Source organism: Macrotis lagotis, chromosome X, assembly GCF_037893015.1.
Source record: "Macrotis lagotis isolate mMagLag1 chromosome X, bilby.v1.9.chrom.fasta, whole genome shotgun sequence".
Classification (NCBI taxonomy): Eukaryota; Metazoa; Chordata; class Mammalia; order Peramelemorphia; family Peramelidae; genus Macrotis; species Macrotis lagotis.
Window position 1 is genome coordinate 471,706,532 of NC_133666.1, and position 22,485 is coordinate 471,729,016.

Genomic DNA, 22,485 nt, shown 5'->3' on the forward strand with positions numbered 1-22,485 from the left:
CACTCCTTGAAATTCCATCATTTGTGGTTCATATCTTTGTCCTGTACTTAGGATCTTCTTTTAAAATGACAAATACTCAGGACATCCAGAGCTAAAAAGGACCACCAAGTTCATTTTGTTTGACATTTATCTTTTTGCAAATGAGGAAATTGAGGTCTAAAGAAATCAAATGATTTGCTCAAATTCACATAGGTGGCGAGTTAGTGAAGTCAGAAATTAAATACTCTAAAGTCAGGGCTTTATATCATATGATATTAATATCTTAGGGAGGAAAGGGAAAAGAGGAAAGATAGACAGAAACAAACACTCATATCTTACTACAGCAATGCAAATGGAAAGAATAAAATGAAAAACTGAATCAAATGACCAAGCTATGACCAGAAAAAATGTTGAAAAAAACTGTACTTCCTTTCCTTCTTTGCAGAGGAGGGGACTAAGGGTGTGAAATGTTATATGTAATGTCTAAGTCATCTGATATGTTGGTTGGTTTTGTTGAACTGCTTTCTTTTTTTTATTAAAAAATTACTTGCTGAGTCGGGATGAAAGGACATAAAAAACAAAAAAAAATCAGTAATACAACTTTTAAAATAAAAGAAATTCCTCTACTCCCCCCAAAAAGGGCAAAGCTTACAGGAATAAGATGATAGTTCCATCATTCTGGGCATCACAGTCTAAGAGGACTGACAGGCTAGAAATTATTTAAGGGAGGATAATCAGGCTGGTGAAAAATCTTTAGTTATAGTTTGTCTAGTGAAAAGAAGACTGGAGGTTTAGGGATTGAAAGATACCTTCAAGTATCTGAAGAAATGTTGAGGAGGAAGGATTATAATGGATGGAAGTAGTAGAGAGAAGTAATACAATAAGGAAGGAATAAATTTGTACCAAAACATTTTTTTTTGGTACCTTCAACTTCAATCTTTTCATCTATATCAAAATTATTAAGATGTATTACTTGCAGAAATGCTAGTTTTATTTCAAGTCATATAGAATATCCCAATAGACAATGTATGTGTGATTAATATTAGCATTCAGTGGAAAAATATTTACAAAACAAAGGTCATTGGCACAATCAATATCATTATTGCTGACACTTTCACAATGAAAACAGTTTTGAAGAGTCTGACTTGACATAATAACATGGTTATTTTATTAGATAATAGAAGAATCATAGCTTAAGAAGTTAAATTATAACAGGTTCTTCAAAAATAATGATAAAAGCTCAATATCAAGTTAAAATTTAATTTTAAAAATTCACTATATTAATTCATAAGCAAATCTATCAAAGAATAACTCAAGAGCCAAGCTATTAAGACTGAATAATTAATGCTTTAATAATTTTTCCATTGCAATTTGCTTTGGGAACAGTTTCTTTTTTTAAAAATTTTTATTTATTTAAGGCAATGGGATTAAGTTACTTGCCCAAGGTCACATAACTAGGCAATTATTAAGCATCTTAGGTCACATTTGAACTCAGATTCTCTTGACTTCATGTGTTATCTCATTTTTCCTGAATACGCTCCTGTGAAAGATAGGTATTATTATCTTCATTTGCAGATTATTTATTATCTCCATTTTGCAGATTAGGAAATTGAAACTGAAAGTTAAAGACCTGGCCAGGCTCACCCAACAAATGAGTGCTTGGGATCATATTTGAAGTCTAATCTTCCTGAATCCAAACTCAGCACTTGATCCCTCTGTACTACCTGTGTAAAGTCAATATTCAGTAATCTAAATAGGCTAATTTATTTAAAAAGGAAGATAAACAGAAATACAGAGCAAAGTCAAAAAGTTTTTCTATAAATTAATGACTAATTTCTAAAACTACAATAATTTTAATTCAATATACTAATAACTTGAGAAGAATTATTTATAATCTAAATATTAGGGCTACGGACTTCTTATCCAAGATACTCAGTCAGTTACTGAAACAGCCAAAGGTTTAATTCCCCACATTTGTTCTACTAATGATTCAAAGAATAACTGAGTTATGTAATCAAATGAGATTTATATTGGGTTTAAAATGAAAGTGCATTTGTATATGAATGGACATGTTAGATACATATACAATTCATAAAAAAATAATGCAATGGACCATTCAATTTCCCCTTTTACCTGCCCCTTTCACTTTAATTCTTCCTAGCAACTCAATTTTTTGCAATGGACAAGCAATTCCTTTTCTATAAGTAATATGGAACACAAATCAAAGTACTGTTGTACTTTCTTTTCAACCCATCCATGGAACAAGGATTTTCAAAGGCCTTCTTTGTTATATTTCAGACAATATGAAAACAAGAACAAAAAGGCATGGGAATTATCGACTGAACAAGGAATTATTAGGAGAATACATGCTTGGTAAGCCACAAAATAAGATTTTTTCCTTAAATAAAGAACAATACAATGTAGTCATATTAATGGAGTTGATTGTATTTAAATTCAATATACAACACTTCTTAGACAGAGAGAACTCAGAATCTATAAAATCATTTTTATGAAACTGCTCCCCATCATATCACTTGCCTGTGTTAAGATGTAATTTCTTTGTGCCTCTTCTATGGCGACAAAGCTGGCATTGATATAATCATTTTCAGTATTTTGCAGTTTAACACGACTATGATCATCTAAAAATAAAAACAAAATGACAAACCATAAATTATTCCAGAATACTTTATATTTCCTCAGGATAGACATAGCTTTTGTTAATCATCAAAATTATTTTCTTGTTAATTATTCGAAATTAGAAAGGTAACAAGAATCAAGTTAGTGTTTTTTTAATTATATAAATTATTAATGATTTTAAAATAATGTATTTTTTTAAAATGAGAACTATAGTACAATAAAATAAAACATTTTTTAGGCTTTTTTTTTTTTGCAAGGCCACACAGCTAGTAATTATTAAGTGTCTGAGGCCGGATTTGAATTCAGGTACTCCTGACTCCAGGGCCAGTGCTCTATCCACTGCACCACCTAGCTGCCCCCAAATAAAATACTTTTATTGGAAACAAAATGCTTTTGTTTTGAAATGCTTTAATAACTGCTCATAAACTACAGCCCAAAAGGTAGAATGTAGATTCCTACTTTTGATTAACCAGACTGAAAAAAAAGTTTCACAATCTGTAAAATATGGTTCTATGCAAGAGTTATATGAAGGCAGTTCCCTTCACTCCTCTGCAAAGGTGGGGGGAATCCCATAGGTATAGAACATTTCATATATTATCAGGTTTGGCTTTTTTGGTATACTGATTGATTGTGACTCCTCCATGCTCCCCCATCAATCTTTTAAAAAATTATTTGTTATAGGAAATGGCTTGGAGGGTGGCAGAAAGAGGAAGAAATATAGGGAGATATTTAGGGTTATAAAAACAAAAAATATTTTTAAAATATTGACATTTTTAATGAATGTTTTACAATTTAAGTATAAACTGCTATCCCTTTTATATAAAATAAAACTTCCTTAAAATTAGATTTCATTAGTTCAGAGTTTAGGATAATTCATATACAGACTGGGCAAAAATTTGCTTCATATAATTTATACAAAAGGGAATGACTTTAAGAGGTGTGACTTTAAGAAGACCAGCTTCTAAGAAACACATATTCGTAGTGCCTTATACATATTCTCTTCAAGATAAATCTACATAAAGAACAGAGATGTTAACCTGCAATCCTGAAAGTATAATTAAATTGTAATTGTGAAAATATAAATGAAATGAATTGATTTTTGGTGCTTAATTCTATAGAAAACCATCTATACAACAACATTACAATCTAGTTTACCATTTTCTGTCCTTAAAATAAATCTTTATTACAATTTATAAAAATATTTTTAAGCTAAAAATCTTCTAGTTATTTGATCTTCAAAGAAAAGAAAATGCTAACGGGTTTTACTTTCATATATACCAATTTATCTGAGATGTTTCTGCTGGATTGAACCCAAGACCTTTGTAAATATTACATGTCATTTGCCAACAGGAAAAACTAAGATCTTGTTATAGTAAATCACACATACTAGTGTTCTCGGAAAGATGAGGTCAGCAAGCATTGTTTTTTTAACAGTTTAATCACCCTTTAACTGCTTTATTATGTTGGAGAAGAGAAAGCCAGTTACATAATTAACAAAATAAAAACCACATATCCCAGAAAGTTAGCTCACTATAATAGGAAATAAAAAAGAAAATGCCTTTTTATAATGCCAAATAAATTCTAATTTCGAAGTACAGCTAAAATACAGCATCAAAGCATTTTGTTTCCTTGTGTAAAGCATAGAAAGGACATGAACACAAAAAGCAAAACAACGCTGTGACAGTAATTCAGTTGATACAAAATAAAGACTCTAGGGAAAATTCAGTAAGGTGCAGCTATAGCTATATTACATAGTCAGCACATTTATATTCAGTTTTGCCAATACTGATGAAACAGGGTCAACAATTGGACCACCCTATATTTGAAAAATGGAGGGAGGAGAAAATACTTCTTTGATTTTTTTTCCTTAAATTTTAAAGTACCCCTACTAACTTCATTCTTGTTACCCTTCTAATTCTGAATAATTAACAAGAGAATAGTTCAATATTTTTAAAATTAAATGCTCACATTTCAATTTAATTTCACTTCTTTTAACTATTTCTCTATTTAACAAATTTATATCAGGGTCACAACACTAGCAAAGGTGCTCTACATCAAGGATGTTGTCTTTTAGACTTCACAGATGACAAATTTTTTAAAAGAAAAAACAAATCATTTTAAATTGATCTATTTAAAATCTATCCCCTAACTGCAAATCTGTCCCCAAAACATCTTTAATCTCTAATTAGTTGAAGGAACATTTGAGGGTAAGAAGATAGGTGGAGTGAGCTTTATATTTAATGAGCCTAAAGACCAAAGTGGATTTTGTCTTTCATCTAAAAAAAAATTAAAGATTGTTTGTGTGTGTGTGTGTGTGTATTATGATATTTTGAAACACTTTTAAAAGAGTAATTTACAAAAAGCTGGACTCTATTTGTAGTGGAAGTGGGAAGGAGTTTTCTTGTATTACCTACAATGTATAAATTACCCTAAAAATAACTGGCTTATTTAAACAACAAAAAATATTAAATCCAGACATTTTCAAATGAAGTGAGACTATCAAAGTCTTTTAAATGAATAATGAAAAAATTATAACTGTATGGTTCATGACTTCCAGCCTTAACAATAAAAGCAGGGCACTACCACTTCTCCAATTAAAAGAATCACAATACTGAAGTGTCAAAAATCCTACTTCCAAAATGCCAACTCCTTTCCTTAAAACTGTAAATTCATATTTTTACAACTCCTCTTGCACAAATTCATCTCCTAATAACCTACCCACAATTTAACCACTCTCATAAATAAATTCTAAACTGTTTTAATTTCTAAAACAGAATAACCACACTTTATTCTGCCTTTGTAATTCAATAGTCAATTAACATAACATTCTTGAAATTCTCTATGTTGTAAAATATGATATTTTATTTCTATAACACACTTGGTTATCTTTATTTATACAACCTTCTAATTCTCCTTTTCTTTTCTTTTTTCCCACTTAATAGTATTTTTCCCAAGTATATGTAAAAATGGTTTAACATTCATGTTTATAAGATTTTTAGTTCCAGATTTTTCTCCCCTCTCCATACCCTGTCCCCAAGACAGCAAGCAAAATGATATAGGTTATACATTCTAATTTTCTTTATAAAAAAGATGTATTATGAATGAAGAAAAATGCAATCAATAGAAATGGTGGATCAAACTCTATTGCTTGACATATCATAAAAACAGCCAAAACCACACTTACACAGGAAGCCTGATTTCAACATCTAGTAACATCAGTCAAAGTAACAGTTTTTCTAAATGACATCTGCTTTAAACTCTTGTCACTGGGGTTTTTAAACATACTAATAATAAATACCATAAAGAAACATATTACTAACCCTCAAGTCAGACTGTTTAAAAATAAAATTAACTTCTGTAACCCATCCCCCACAACAGTAGGTTTTCTGAGAAATGGTCTCTTCTGTCAAGAAATGACTAGTTTTAAACCTGAACCCAGCTGACAAGACAGATTAGTTTCCTCTTTCAATATTGTCATAATCAAGTTCTTTTTTCTCCTTCTGATAATTTCACTTGTCCCCATTATGAAAATACTTATTTTCTCATCTATAACTTTTAGAAATAGGATTTATACTTATAACTAGATCTTAAAGGCCCAGTTAAAATAAAGATAAAATAAACATTTCATGGTTGCTTTACAGGAGTTGATTTATTTGTTTTTGAATCTGATTTTTTTAAAAACTTTTTTTGATTTATTTACTCTAAATGACTAGATGAGTTGTTTGTTAAGTTGAAATAAATCAATATATACTTGTACATTATATTCTCTGAGGAATTCAAAGTATTTTAAAGAAATTTTATTTTACCATAAGACCCAATAATTAAATTCCTAAAAGATCAATGAATAATATAATTTATACATATACTATCTTCTCTATCTGGATACCTCTGTTTTCTTGGTTCCTATGATATTACTCATATTAAATGCTTATTGTTTGTTTTCTCCAAGTTCTCTTTCTACCTATTTCTTCTCGTTTTCCATTGGTAGACTACTGTTCACTGCTCATTATCTAATGTGAATGTCTCCCAAGACTGTCCTGAGAAGTTCATCCCTATATAAACTTTCTCTTAATTAGCTTGAGGCATCAATTATCATCTTTATGTGGTTGATTCCTAAATCTGTGTCTAGTCAGGCTGTTTATTAGTTCTAAACAAGAACTAGACACAGATTTAGGAATCAACCACATAAAGATGATAATTGATGCCTCAAGCAAATTAAGAGAAAGTTTATATAGGGATGAACTTGATCCAGAGATTCCTTTCATGACTGTTTTGGAAGTATTCATGAAAGGAATCTCTGGATCAACGGTTTAAGTCACTTTTGAGCATAATGCAGACAGCTATCTCTTTATTTCCCACTTTGGAGTGACTTGGAAGAGTTTAGTTAAAATGTTCCCTTTATACAAGTGATTTTTTTTTTAGGTTTCTGCAAGGCAAATGGGGTTAAGTGACTTGCCCAAGGCCACACAGCTAGGTAATTATTAAGTGTCTGAGGCTGGATTTGAATTCAGGTACTCCTGACTCCAGGGTCGGTGCTCTCTATCCACTGAACCACCTAGTTGCCCCTACAAGTGAATTTTTTCAGTGACTTGTCTAGACATATTACTTAGTGGTTTTCCCTCCTGGATGTTCAACTAAAACCTCTGCTTGCCTATTTCATTTCACTACTGTATCTCTCCAAATGCCCTCATCCTTATATCAAACACCTTGGACTGAGTCAAAAAGTAAACCAATCCAATCCTTGAGATTACAGGCTCTTTCTCTCTAATCTTCAATTTTACCCTTCTCACAAAAGTCAGTTAAATTTCTTGAAAAAGCTATCTGAAAGTGGTCTTCCTTTCTTCTTCTCTCCCCTCCCTTTCTTTCTTAACCTTTTCTGGGTCACACCATTTCAGTATGTTTTAAAAGCATAAAGTAAAATTATATTACAAATGAAAACAAAGATGTATATCCTTATTTGGAAATAAAGATGTAATTTTTCTCTCATTTAAGTTCATAACCCCCTGAAATCTATCCATAGACCCTCTGAGAAGGAATCTCTAACTATAGTCAGTTGTAGTTTTCCTTGATAAATATTTTTTTCTTTCACACATAAAGAAAAACAAAAAGATTTCTCCCTCTCTAATAAGAATTTCACAGATATAATTCAGCTGGGCGTCTAAATAGCCCCAAAGGATCAGAGAGACAAAGGAGGAAAGAAGAGAATGATTCCAATTCTATTCCTCTCCTACCTAACAATCAATTAAAAATCCTCAAAGATTCTCAAGTCTAGTATAACAATTTGCTTCCTCAACAATCACTATCCTAGAATCCCTAAACTAGCGAGGGACAATCCATAACTGATACAGGATGTCTCCTAGGCAAAAGGGAAAAGGAGTGAAGGAGTTTATGATCAAACAAGAGATAAAGAATATTATAAATTTCAAAATGGGTAATTTTGACTACACTAAAATAAAAAGGGTTTGCACAAATAAAACCATTGCAACCAAGATTAGAAGGAATGCAAAAGGTGGGAAACAATTTCACGGCTAGCATTTCTGATAAAGCACTCATTTCTAAAATACATCATACAGAGAACTGAGTCAAATTTATAAGAGTACAAGTCATTTATAGGGAGCTGCCATTTCACTACTCCAATCTGGTCAAAGACTGAAGCTGGCAGCTTTCTCTCCTTTAATTTCATTAGGACACATAAATCTTGTGGGTGGATTTTTTTCCACCTTTGTCTCCTTGATAAAATTTCAGCTCCTAAAAGGCAGGGATCGCTTCATTTTTGACTCTGTATCTCTAGCACTTAACAAGGTCTAGTACATAGTAAGTATTTAATAAATGCTTGTTGATTAACTGATTTTCTTTACCTAATGCAGGTGCTGAATGATCAAATAATTACTTTGGGAGAATCCTTTGTAGACAAATATAGTAAGCAAAATAGAGGAAATGGTTGTTTCCTTATTTGAAAACTCACACAAATAAGCTTCATTCTAATTGTTTCAGGGAGCAGCTGAAATCGAGGGGAATATTGGGAATGTCTATCAGCAGTATGGACAAGAAACAATTCACAGAAAAGACTGAGATTACAAATTGAGGAAATGTTCATGGTAGCAATCTAGAGGAGGAAGTAGGGTCTAGCCTGTGGGGCAAGAATTCAGATCTGTGGTTCTAGGTCAATAGTCTCCATCATTTTATGTACTAAAGATTCAGAATGAAATAAATAAAATGTTGGTTGTTACCTGTTTACTACTTCTAAGCAAACCAACCCCCACACACAAAAATAAAAGACAGGTGGCTTCAAAGAGTTCTTCTACTAAAGAAATTGAAGCTTAGACATAGCAAAAATAATGTCATTCCAAAGGAAAAAAAGTGAGCTGACATTTCTGTTCCTAGAACCTGCCATGTTAAGAGATTAAAAACTGGGATAAGAACTCAATATTTGAAAAAAGCTGTTTGGCAAACTGGAAAATAGTTCGGCAAAAACTAGGCATTGACCAACATCTCACACCCTATGCCAAGAAAAGGTAGAAATAGATACAGGATTTAGACCATAAAGGATGATATCATAAGCTAGCTGGGAAAACAAAAATAGCATAACTGTCAGATCTATGAAAGGGAAGGAGTTTATGACTAAACAAAAGATGGAGAACAATATAAACTGCAAAATGGGTAATTCTGACTACATTAAATTGAAAAAGTTATTGCAGAAATAAAACCAATACAACCAAGATTAGAAAGAATTCAAAAGCTGGGAAGAAATTTCATGGCTAGTATTTTTGATAAAGGACTCATTTCTAAAATATATGGAGAACTGAGTCAAATTTATAAGACTACAAGCCATTTTATAAAGGATATATTTTATCAAAGGATATAAGCAGGCAGTTTTCAGATGAAGAAATTAAAACTATCTTTGGTCATTTGAAAAAATGTTCAAAGTCATTACTGATTAGAAATGCAAATTAAAATAACTCTGTGGCACCACTCCATACCTATCATATTGGCCAATGAGACAAAAAGGAAAATGATCAATATTGGAGAGGATGTGGGAAAAGTGAGACACTAAGGCACTGTCAGTAGAGTCGTAAACTGATTCAGCCATTCTGGAGAGAAAGGAAATAAAACTGTGCATACTCTTTGATCCAGCAATACCATTACTAGGTTTGTATCCCAAAGAGATCATAAAAAAAAGGGGAAAAGACGTTTACAAAAATATTTATAGAAGCTCTTTTTGTACTGATAAAGAATTGGAAATTAATGGAATACCCCTCAATTGGGAATGGCTGAACAAGTTATGGTATATAAATATGATGAAGTACTACTGTTCACTACGAAATCTTGAGCAGCCAGACTTCAGAAAGACTTGCATAAACTGAAGCTGAGTGAGGTGAGAAGAACCAGTAGAACATTGTACACATCAACAGCAACATTCTGAGGCAATCAACTGTGATGGAAGCAGCTCCTCTAAGCAGTTCAGTGGTGATCAAGGACAAATCCTGAAAGACTATTAGAGAAAAATGTCATCTACATCCAGAGTCTGAATGCAGAGAAAAACATACTATGCTCACTTTTAAAAATTTCTTTTATGTTTTTTCCTTTCTTTCTTATGGTTTTACCCCTTAGCTCTAATTATACCTTCACAACCTAATTAATAGGGAAATATATTAAACATGACAGTATATATATATACAAGCTACATCAGATTAGTCAATGCCATGGGGAGAGGAGATGGAATGGAGGATGGTAGGAAATTATGTTAAGTCCAGGGATCAGGGACAACACTGGACAATGCCATCTACATCCAGAAAAAATCCTTAGAATCTGAATGTATACTATGTTTACTTTTTTAAAAAACTTATGTTTTTTCTTCCTGTCCCATGGTTTTCTTTCTTTCCTCTTGGTTCTGATTCCTCTTACACACAATGACTAATATGTAAATATTTTAAACACAAATGTACAAGGTCAACTTTTACCAGATTGTTTGCTGCCATGGGAAAGGGAAGGAAGGGTAGTAGAAAGATGTCTAACTCATAAATTTATAAATGGATAAATGTTGGAAAAACTGCCATAGCATGTAACTGGAAAAATAAAATTTCAATTAAAAAAAGAAAAGAAAAAATGTACAACTGAAAAACTTGCAAAAGGATGAATGTTGAAAGCTATCTTTAAATGTAATTGGAAAAACCAAAAATAAATTTTTCTTTTTTTATAAAAATAAATTTTTAAAAAAGAAAGAGAATAAAAACAACTTAATAAGGTCTGACAAGAAGTTGATCTCCCCAACTGAAATAATAAAGATTATTTGGAATTCAAATACCATTAATGAGGAACCTTAAGTGATATTGTGATATGAAATATTAGCTAATGATATTATACAGTTATAGTTATTAGAAAGATATTTAAAAACTGAATTTTGCCAAAATTTATATATCACCTATACAAACTCTCACTTTAAACTTGGAAACAATTTTCTAACTTGTTTAAAAATTCTCAAAAAGTTTTAGTGAAAGGGGTGGCTAGGTGGCACAGTGGATAGAACACCAGCCCTTGAGTCAGGAGTACCTGAGTTCAAATCCAACCTCAGGCACTTAATAATTACCTAGCTGTGTGACCTTAAGCAAACCACTTAACCCCACTGCCTTGCAAAAACTAAAAAAAAAACAGTTTTAGTGAGCTCTGAATGCTTTAATTAGGAATATAAAAATGAAATATTTTCCAATACCTTTGTGCAGTATCTTTGTCAGCTAGAATAACCATTAAAACTAAATATTGAAAGAAATTGAGTTTAAAACCAGAATACAAATTGCTGGATATTCTCTTCTCTTTAAACTTCTGTGATCTCTCTCTGTCTCTCTATCTCTCTCTCCTACTCCCATATATCCAATCATTCCTACTCAGTCCTCCTTTCCTGGTCCTTTTTTTAATCACACCCAATAACAGGGGTAGATGCTCCCCTAGATGTTGTCCTGGGCTCCCTTCTCGTTTCATTGTATACTTTCCTTTCTTGGTGATCTCTTGAGGTTCCAGATAATTCCAAAATCTATATATAAGACCCTAATCTCTCTCCTGAGTTACAGTGATACCTCTCTAGCTGCTTCTGATATCAAACTAGATATCTTAAAGACATTTTAAATTCAACATGTCCAAAAAAAAACCACATTATCTTCTATCTCCCCAAGATAAAAATAATTCCCCAATTTCATCTTCTCAAGGATCCCACCATTCTGCCAATCACCCTCTCTGTTAACCTCCAGATCACCTGGAGGTCACCACTCTCCCACATCCCACATATCCAAATCATTACCAAATCTTACTATAAGTACATCTCTTTTATATGTTCCCTCTGTACTATTTCCGCAGTCATCATCCTAATTTGATTTTGGTCTCCTTAATTGAACTTTCTCCCCACTTTAATACATTCTTCACTCAGTTGCCAAGGTGATATTTCTATTGTTTAGATTTGACCATGTTCTTAACCCTCCCCTTCCACAATGGGACAATGAATTCCAGTGGTTCCCTGTTACTTTCATGATCAAATTTAAAATTCTTTACCTGGCATTTAAATACTTCGCATAACTAGCCCATTCTTAACTTTCCAGATTTGTTTATTTTTTTTTTAATCTTACTTGCCCCACAAACCTACAATCTAGCTATTGTGGCCTTATTCTTCAAAGAGGACCCTCCTTAAGTTTGTCCTAGCTGTCCTTCTTGGAATAGCCATTCCTGATCCACCTAAACTATCTCCTCTACTCGGGATAATAGCTTTTGTATATCTAGTTATTCATATGTTCTCTCCCTATTAAAATGCAAGCCCTTTAAGAGTAATAAGAGTTTTTTGCCTTTTTGGCATCCCTAGAGCTTATACATGTTGTCCTTGGTTTGCTGACTAATCAATATCAAATACTGAAGTAAATGAACACAGTAATAGCATAGGGTCTAAGATCCCCAAGTATTGGGATAAGGACTTCTGACAAAAACTGGAGAAAACTGAAAAGAAGTCTGAGAGAAATTAAGATTAGACTAACATGTCACACTACATGTCACAAGAATCTTCAAATAGACATTAGAAAACCAAGGAGACCAATTTAATAATAATAATCATGGATATGGAAAGAATTCTTGACCATATAAAGCATAGAGAGTAAGAGAAGGAAAAATGGACCATTTTGATTCCATAAAATTGAAGAGCATTTTTTGGACAAACAAAATCAATGGTTAACCCTGAAAGGTAAGTTATCTACAAAAGGAAATATCTGCAACTATTTTCCCTTACAAGATACAAGATACAAAGGGAACTGATTTAAATATATAAAAAGTAAGAGTCATTATACAATAGCTGAAGAGTCAAAAGATAAAAACTGAAATTCTCAAGAAGACATCTAAGCTATCAATGATCATAAGAAAAAATGTTTCAAATTACTAATTGTAACAGAAGGTGATATATATTCACAACTATAGATTGGCAAAGATGATAAAAGTAGAAAATGACAATGGATGGGGAGGGAGGTACATTAATACATTCTTAGTAGAACCATGTATGAATTGGTCCAGGCATTCAAGAAAATGATATGGAACTATACCTAAAAATTTACAAGGTTCACTCTTTCAGAGTAATATAAGAATAAAAGAAAAAAGGAACATTATGAACAAAAATTCATAAAATCATACAAGAATGTGTAATATTTTCTTTGACTGGTTATTTGTTACAAGGAAAAGTTTTTGTTTTGTTTTTTTTTTAAGTGAAGAGAATGGGGGCGCAAAAAGAGGGAAAAAAAGAAAATTCTCATTGAGGAGTATAATAAATTCACAGAAGAGAACAAAAGGAAATGGAAATGAAAAAGACAAGCCAAGTAGCTTTGAATAAATGTGTTGAATGCAATATGTATTTTTCAAAATGCAAACTGAAAATACAAAGCAGCTAAGATTAGAAAGCAATTTTCATTCTTAAAATTCTTATTTCAAAAGACATAAGGAATTGATCCAAATTTTAAAAAATGAGCCATTCACCAATTGATAAGTGGTCAAAAGATATGAACAGGAAGTTCTCAGAGAAAGAAATCCAAGCTCTCTTGACACATGAAAAAACACTCCCAATATTACTGTGCTATAAGAAATGCTGAATAAAATCAATACATATAAGCACAGAAAAGATTTATACAAACTAATGCAGAGTAAAGTAGGCAGTCAAGAAAACAATATACATAATTGGCTACAACAATGTAAACTGAAAGGATTATAACACAATCAAAAATCAATGATGAACTATTACAACAAAGTATGGCATCAAAGAGACAAGACCCAGGGAGGCTAGGTGGTACAGTGGATAAAGCACCGGCTCTGAAGTCAGGAGTACCTGGGTTCAAATCCAGTCTCAGACACTTAATAATTACCTAGCTGTGTGGCCTTGGGCAAGTCACTTAAACCCATTTGCGTTGCAAAAAACCTTAAAAAAAGAGAGACAAGACCCTCTTGCTTTTTACAAGTAGTGTATACAATGATATACTATAAATTTTCAGATTTGAGGTACGAATGAGCTCTGATTTTTTTCTTTTTTCTCCATAAAGATATCCTTGTTTTTATGCCCAAAGGGTAACAAAAATGTGCATACCCTTTGATCCAGCCATACCACTATTGGGGCTATACCCTGAAGAGATGATGAAAAGGGGTAAAAACATCATTTGTACAAAAATATTCATAACAGCTCTGTATGTGGGGGCAAAGAATTGGAAATCAAGTAAATGTCTTTCAATTGGGGAATGGCTTAGCAAACTGTGGTATATGTATGTCATGGAACACTACTGTTCTATTAGAAACCAGGAGGGACCGGAATTAGGGAAGCCTGGAGGGATTTGCATGAACTGATGCTGAGTGAGATGAGCAGAACCAAAAAACACTGTATACCCTTAACAGCAACTTTGATCAACCTTGATGGACTTGCTCATTCCATCACTGCAACAATCAGGAACAATTTGGGGGCTGTCTGCAATGGAGAGTGCCATCTGTATCCAGATAAAGAACTGTGGAGTTTGAACAAAGTTCAAGGACTATTCTCTTTAATTTAGAAAAAAAACTGCTATCTTATTGTCTGATCTTGTTATTTCTTATACTTTATACTTCTTTCTTTCTTTTTTTTTAGGTTTTTGCAAGGCAAATGGGGTTAAGTGGCTTGCCCAAGGCCACACAGCTAGGTAATTATTAAGTGTCTGAGACCGGATTTGAACTCAGGTACTCCTGACTCCTGGGCTGGTGCTTTATCCACTACACCACCTAGCGCCCCTTTATTTCTTAAGGATATGATTTCTCTGTCATCACACTCAATTTGGATCAATGTATACCATGGAAACAATGTAAAGACTGACAAATTGCCTTCTGTGGGGGGGTGGGGGGAGGAAAGTAAGATTAGAGGAAAAATTGTAAAACTCAAAATAAATAAAATCTTTAATTAAAAAAAATTCTTGTTTTATCAGGGACAATTTTAGGGTATCTGCAATGGAGAATACCATCTTTATTCAAAGAAAGAATTGCGGAGTTTAAACAAAGACCAAAGATTATTACCTTTAATTTAAATTATTTTTAAAAAGGTATCTTATTATGTAATTTTTCTATCTCATATTTTTTTCCTTTAAGGATATGATTTCTCTCTAAACACATTCAATTTTGATCAATGTATAGCATGGAAACATTGTAAAGACTATCAGATGGGAGGTGGGGGAAGGAAGCGAGATTAGGGGAAAAATTGTAAAATTCCAAAAACAACAAAAAAATTTTGGGGGGACAGCTAGGTGGCACGGTGGATAGAGCACCAGCCATGGAGTCAGGAGTCCCTGGGTTCAAATCCAGTCTCAGACACTTAATAATTACCTGGTTGTGGCCTTGGGTAAGCCACTTAACACCATTTGCCTTGCAAAAACAAAACAAACAAACAAAAAAACCCTAATTTTTTAAAAAAATATCCTTGTTTTATTGGATTGCCATCTGGAAGGGAGAAATAGTGGAGGAAATTTTGATGATGAAAAAAAAGAAAAGAGAAACAATCCCATTAACTAATAATTAGAGAAACAAAATAGAGTAAAACTGAAGTTCAACCTCACACCAATGAGACTGGCAAAGTTGGCAAAAAAAGAAAACAGCAATGTTGGAAGGGATGTACTATGGATTATACCATGAATGGGTAAAGACAGTCTATAAAGCAATTTGGAACTAACCTCCCAATATCACTGAACTGTAAATACACTTTGACCTAGGGGCAATCATAATAGGCCTATAGTCCCAAAGAAATTTTTAAAAAGCTCTTACAAATATGAAAATATTTACAGAAAATTCTTTTTTAGGGCAAGGTAATGGAAACTAAGGGGTTGTTGATCAATTGGGGGAGTGGTTGAAAAAATTATGATATATGGGCTAATACAAAATGAAAAAACAAAATAATAACAATTCAATCTATAATAACAACATTGTAAAAATAAAATAATTTTAAAAGTCGAAAGAAACTCTGATCAATACAATAATAACTAACCACCATGATTCTAAAGGACTATTGATGGGGCAGCTAGATGGCACAGTGGATGGAGCACCAGCCCTGGAGTCAGGAGGACCTGAGTTCAAATCCTAGCTGTGTGATCTTGGGCAAATCACTTTGGCCTTGCCAAAAAAAAAAAGACAGCTTAATAAAGGAATAATGATGAAAAATGTTAATTAAGGTCTTGAGAGATAAGATTAATATTTGGAAAAGGATCAATGTAGGAATTTATTTAGTTTGATTACTCAAACTTATTAGAAGTGTATTTTTTTCTTCTTTTCGGATGGGGAGAAGAAAGCTTGATAACCAAACAAAAAAGTAAAATGTACAGAAATCATGGTTTCAGAATACTTTTCCTTTACATTTTATTTTAGTTCTATTTACAAACAAAACCAGTTTCAACATTCATCCTTTTTCCAAGTTTTTTGAGTTCCTTCCTACCATGGCAGTGAATAATCTGATAATCATGTATAACATACTCCCATTATAATATACTGTTCTAAGCCTGTCCTTTTTACATATTCTTTGTGGTCTTCAACAGTGTATAAAACTGACTGGCTGATCAGGAACGAAACACCTTTAATATTAGTTCACAAGTACAATGCTCTGGACTGAAAGATGCAGAGAAATTAAAAAAAAAGTCACTATAAACAAACTAATTTGAAAATGTGACCAGTTTCCATCCCTGTAAACTTTAAACAACATTGGGAGCAGATAAAAAGCCCTAATATACCTATCTTTTAAAAGAAGCAGTCTTAATCAGACTAAACTAAACTGCATGTTTTAAGGAAAAAAGTAGACTGGATATCTATCAAAAATCTCTTCAAAATTAACTGAAGTTGTGGCCTTGGGCAAGCCACTTAACCCCATTTGCCTTGCAAAAACCTAAAAAAAAAAAATTAACTGAAGTTACTCCAGGAAATTTTTCTTGTTTTGAAAGTATTTTATTTTTTCCAATTACATGTAAAAACAATTTTTAAAATTTTTGAGTTCCAAATTCTATCCCTTCCTCCCTCCCTGCTACTCTCATTGAGAAGGAAAGCAATTTGATAGAGGTTATATATTTGTGGTCATGTAAAACATTCCCATAGTTCTAATGTTGTAAAAGAAAACAAAGACCAAAAGAAAAAACATAAACAAAAAAAGTAAAAAAATAGTATATTTTAATCAGCATTCAGAATCCATCAGTTCTTTCTCTGGAGGTGGATGGACAGCATTTTTCATCATGAATCCTTTGGAACTACCTTAGATCACTGTATTGATGAGAATAATTGAATCATTCAGTTTATTGTAGGATAATATTCTCATTCCTGTGTATAATGTTCTCTTCTTTCTGCTCACTTTCTTTGAATTAGTTCATGTAATTAATTATAGGTTTTTCTGAAAGCATTCTGGTTCATCTTTTCTTACAGCACAAAAATATACCATTACAATTACATACCACAACTTGTTTGGTCATTCCCCAATAAATGGACATCCCCTCAAAACATGCAAGACAAAAAGGCCTGCTGCAATTTTTTTTACATATATGCCCTTTCCCCATAAAAAAAAAAAATCTGAAATGCAAATTAAAGCTTCTCTGAGGTACCACCTCACACCTCTCAGATTGGCCAATATGACCAGAAAGGATAATGATCATTGTTGGAAGAGTTGTGGGAAATCTGGGACACTATTATACTGTTGGTGGAGCTGTGAATTCATCCAACCCTTCTGGAGAGCTATTTGGAACTACGCCCAAAGGGCAACAAAAATGTGCATACCCTTTGACCCAGCAATACCACTACTGGGGTCTATACCCTGAAGAGATGATGGAAAAGGGTAAAAACAACACTTGTACAAAAAATATTCATAGTAGCCTTGTTTGTGATGGCAAAGAATTGGAAATCAAGTAAATGTCCTTTAATTGGGGAATGGCTTGGCAAACTGTGGTATATGTATGTCATGGAACACTATTGTTCTATTAGAAACAAGCAGGGATGGGAATTCAGGGAAGCCTGGAGGGATTTGCATGAACTGATGCTGAGTGAGATGAGCAGAACCAAAAATCACTGTACACCCTAACAGCAACATGGGGGTGGTGATGTTCAACCTTGAAGGACTTGCTCATTCAGGAATCAATTTTGGGCTGTCTGCAAAGGAGAGTGCCATCTGTATACAGATAAAGAGCCATGGAGTTTGAACAAAGTTCAAGGACTATTCCCTTTAATTTAGAAAAAAACAGATATCTTATTGTCTGATCTTGTTAACTCTTAGACTTCTTGTCTCTTCTTTAAGGATATGATTTCTCTCTCATCACACCCAATTTGGATCAAGGTACAACATGGAAACAAAGTAAAGACTGACAGATTGCTTTCCATGGGGGTGGGGTGGAGGTAGGGGGAGGAAAGTAAGATTGGGGGGAAAATAGTAAAACTCAATAATATCTTTAATTAAAAAAATTTTAAAAAATTAAAAAAAATCTGAGATACAGACTTAATAGTGGTATTGCTGTTGTTATTGATTTGCTAGATCAAAGGTCATGCATGGCTTTGCAGCCCTTTGGACATAGTTTCAAAATGCTCTTCAGAATGGTTGGATCAGTTCACAATTGTCCATTAGTGTCTCAATTTTTCCATAGTTCCTCCAACATTTATCACTTTCCTTTTATGTCATATAAGCCAATCTGATAGGTGTGCATTGGTACCTCAAAATTGTTTTATTGTGTATTTCTCTAATCAAGTTATATAGTTTTAATTTCTTCATATGAAATCTGACTTTCCTATCTTTCAATATCAATTAGGAAATGAACAGTTTTCTTATAAATCTGACTCAGTTCTAGGTAACATATTATCCTAGTAATAACTTGTTGTAATCTCTCTCTCTCTCTCTCTCTCTCTCTCTCTCTCTCTCTCTCTTTCTTTAAGTTTTTGCAAGGCAATGGGGTTAAGGCTTGCCCAAGGTCACACGACTAGGTAATTATTAAGTGTCTGAGGCTGGATTTAAAATCAGGTGCTCCTGACTCCAAGGCCAGTGCTCTATCCACTGCGCCACCTAGCCACCCCTTGTAATCTCTTAAACTTTGTTATGATGCCTCAGTATTTGTCATTGTCTTTTCTTGGATGAAACTATTGATTATTTCTATGATTTGTTGTTTAATCCATTCATTCTTTGAAATTAATTTATTTAATTTCCAATTAATTTCTAGTTTATCTTTTCATATCCCTTTATTATATGTAATTTTTATTGCATCATGAACTGAAAAGGAGGTATTTATTATTTCTGCCTTTTTGCAGAAATTGTAAGGTTTTTATACCCTAGTACATGATCAGTTTTGGTATAGGTGCCATGTACTTCAGAGAAAAAGGTATTTTCCCTTCCTTTTCCTTTCTATCCCCATTGAGTTTTCTCCAGAAGTCTATCATATATCTAAGTTTTCTAAATTCTATTCACCTTCTTAACTTCCTTCTTGTTTATTCTGTGGTTATATTTATCTAATTCTGAGAAAGGGAGATTGAAATCCCTCAATATTATAGTTTTGCTGTCTAAATCTATTTATAATTTATTAGTATTTCCTCTAAGAATTGGATGCTTGAATTCTCTCTATGTATTTGAGAAATGAGAGAGACAGATGCTATAAAAATTTTTTGCTGAGTTTTTTGCTTTCTTTCCACTCTCCCATATACTAGTTTTATTTGTGTAAAAAATTTTAAATTTAATGTAATCTAAATTATACATTTTATATCCTGCAATGCTCTTTATCTCTTGTTTGGTCATAAATTCTTCCTGTAACTCTAAATCTGACTGTTAAAATAATCCATGCTCCCCTGAATTGCTTATGGTATCTGGTATGAAATAATGGTTTAAGTGCTTTCTAGAAGTTTTGTCAAATCCCAAGTTCTTATCCCCAAAACTAGATATTTACTTTTATCAAATACTAGATTACTATGATACTGTGTACCCAATCTATTCCACTGACCAACTTCAAGTAGTTTTTCTAATCATATATTCAGTTAACATTGTTGCTTTAATTTTATACTTAAATTAACATTACATTTAACTATTTAGAAGCCCTAGTTCCACTTCCCCACCACCCAATTGTATCTTTTAACCCCCTCCCCCCAAAATCCCTAAGTACTTACATGGGCTGACATCTCTGTATCTGTTTCGATTTCTATTTTCTAGAGATTTCGCCACTTTATGAGGGTAGTCATGGGACTGATTTCGAATTTCCTTAAAATAATAAAAATATAATTTAATAATCAAACTTCTTATATTATATACAACAAAATATTTTTTCAGTCATTAAATAAGCTAACATAAGCATGAGCAAGAAAATATATGAATGCATTTATAAAAAAGATTACAATTTGAATGTTAGAATATCCACATAGATGAAATAGATCTACTGAAATTATTACTAAGTGTAGAGAGAAGAAACTATATAATATGCCATACAAAGTAGAAACAGTATTTAAGAAATTGGAAAAAACAGCAGAATCAGATGAAGGAAACTAATGCTGAAGGCAACACAATCTTGATATCATTGAGGGATTACTTTATAAAACCTCAGGGAAGGGGCGGCTAGGTGGCACAGTGGGTAGAGCACCGGCCCTGGAGTCAGGTGTACCTGAGTTCAAATCCGGCCTCCGACATTTAATAATTACCTAGCTGTGTGGCCTTGGGGAAGCCACTTTACCCCATTGCCTTGCAAAAACTAAAAAAACAAACAAAAACCTCAGGGAAATAAAGATTAAAAAAGAAGAAAATCCAACAATGGAAAAAACCATGACTATCAATACCCCCCAAAAGATAATCAAGAGAATATTAAACTACCTAAACTCACATCACTTTTCTCATCCTTAAAGCTTTTTGAAATGATGGACATGTGTAAGGAGGGTATTGTGGATGAAAAGGAGAAGGTAACAGTAAACCCTTAAAAACAAATTCACCATGGCAGACTTCAATTTTAGTGTCATACAATTGACTGAAAAATAACCACTACATTGTGTTTACAGGTTGCTGAACACAAAAAAGAAAAAGAAAAAGTTCACTGGAAAAACAAAAGCCTTAACAAAGAGGCCTAACGGTTCCTCATGTTAGAATTATACAAAATTTCCCTGATAAATGTAACTACAGATATTAATCTATTCAGGGATCCTCATCATCTAGTGCATAAAAAGAGAGGCATATATAAAAAAAAGGAAGAGAAGCTCACTAAAGGCATTTCCAAAATCTCAGGAAATGCCCTGTACAATGGTTGAACAGTAGAATCTGCTTGATGCTTGTCCAATTTCTTTTTTTTACGAGTCATATTGGGCTGAATGGAGACAGTTAAAGCCGTGGAAAGAGTGCTGGATATGTAATCCCAGATACTGAATCTAAATCTCAGCTCTGCTATCTATAATTTTTAATTGGAAAGTTTTAAACTTTGTCACTGTCCATTCTTTAATATGTAAAATGAGGGACAATCTAATGTCTAAGGTCACTTCTAAATAAAAAATTCTCTAATTCCTAGGTTGGCATACAATACAAAACACCTTCAAGACTATTCAAAAGAAATTAGTCTAAAAATCCTCATAAATAAACTAAGTGGAAAAAATTCTTGTTATTTAAATCAGTGGTCTCTTCTCAGTCAACAAACATTTATTAATGCCAGACATTCAATTAAGTGTATAGAGATACAAAAAAGAGACAAAACAGTCCCTACCCTCAAGAAGCTCATAATCTAATGGAGAAGACCAAAAGCAAATAAATATGTGTTGCTGTTCAGTCATTCAGTTATGTCCAACTCTTCATGACCTCTTTTGGGGTTTTCATCACAAAGATATTGGAGGGGTTTGCTATTTTCTTCTCCAGCTCATTTTACAGATAAGGAAACTGAGACAAACAGGGTAAAGTGACTTGTCCAGAGGCCTGATCTGAACTCAGGAAGCTAAGTATTCCTGACGCCAGGTGTGGCACTCTATCCAATGTGCTGTCTAGCTATCCACAAACAAATATCTACCAACAAACTATATACTGAATAAACAGAAAATAAAAAAAAAGAAAAGCACAAGAATAGCACTAGAATTAAAGAGATTGGGAAAGGCTTCTAATAAAAAGATGGGATTTTACTTGGGACTTGAAGAAAGCCAGGAAAGCCAAGAAGCAGAGAGGAGAAAGAAATCCAGGGACAGAGAAAATGACCAGAGCCAAGAGACAGACCGTCATGGAACAGCAAGGAGGCCACTGTCACTGGATTAATGAGTATATAGGGGAAGAAGGTATAAAGTCCAAGAAGACTGTAAGGGTTGGAGAGGGTTAGGTTCTGAAGAGCTCTGAACACCAGAGGATCCTCTGTATTTGATCCTAGAAAGACAAGGAATCATTGGAGATTATTGAAT

General features: G+C 33.0%; 1 protein-coding gene across 4 annotated transcripts in view; it reads right to left on the reverse strand.

Moving 5' to 3' along the window:
• Positions 1-22,485, reverse strand: part of PTPN2 (protein tyrosine phosphatase non-receptor type 2) — a 105,704-nt gene that overhangs the window by 59,275 nt on the left and 23,944 nt on the right. For 2 of the 4 annotated variants that reach the window (XM_074204020.1, XM_074204019.1), the window contains exons 2-3: positions 20,242-20,332; positions 2,518-2,618 (exon numbers count right to left, since the gene is read on the reverse strand). In XM_074204020.1, the coding sequence (XP_074060121.1) occupies positions 2,518-2,618; positions 20,242-20,332 (192 nt within the window). Of the gene's footprint in view, positions 1-2,517; positions 2,619-11,908; positions 12,903-20,241; positions 20,333-22,485 lie in introns of those variants that run through there. The other 2 variants (XM_074204021.1, XM_074204022.1) reach the window with 2 other exon arrangements.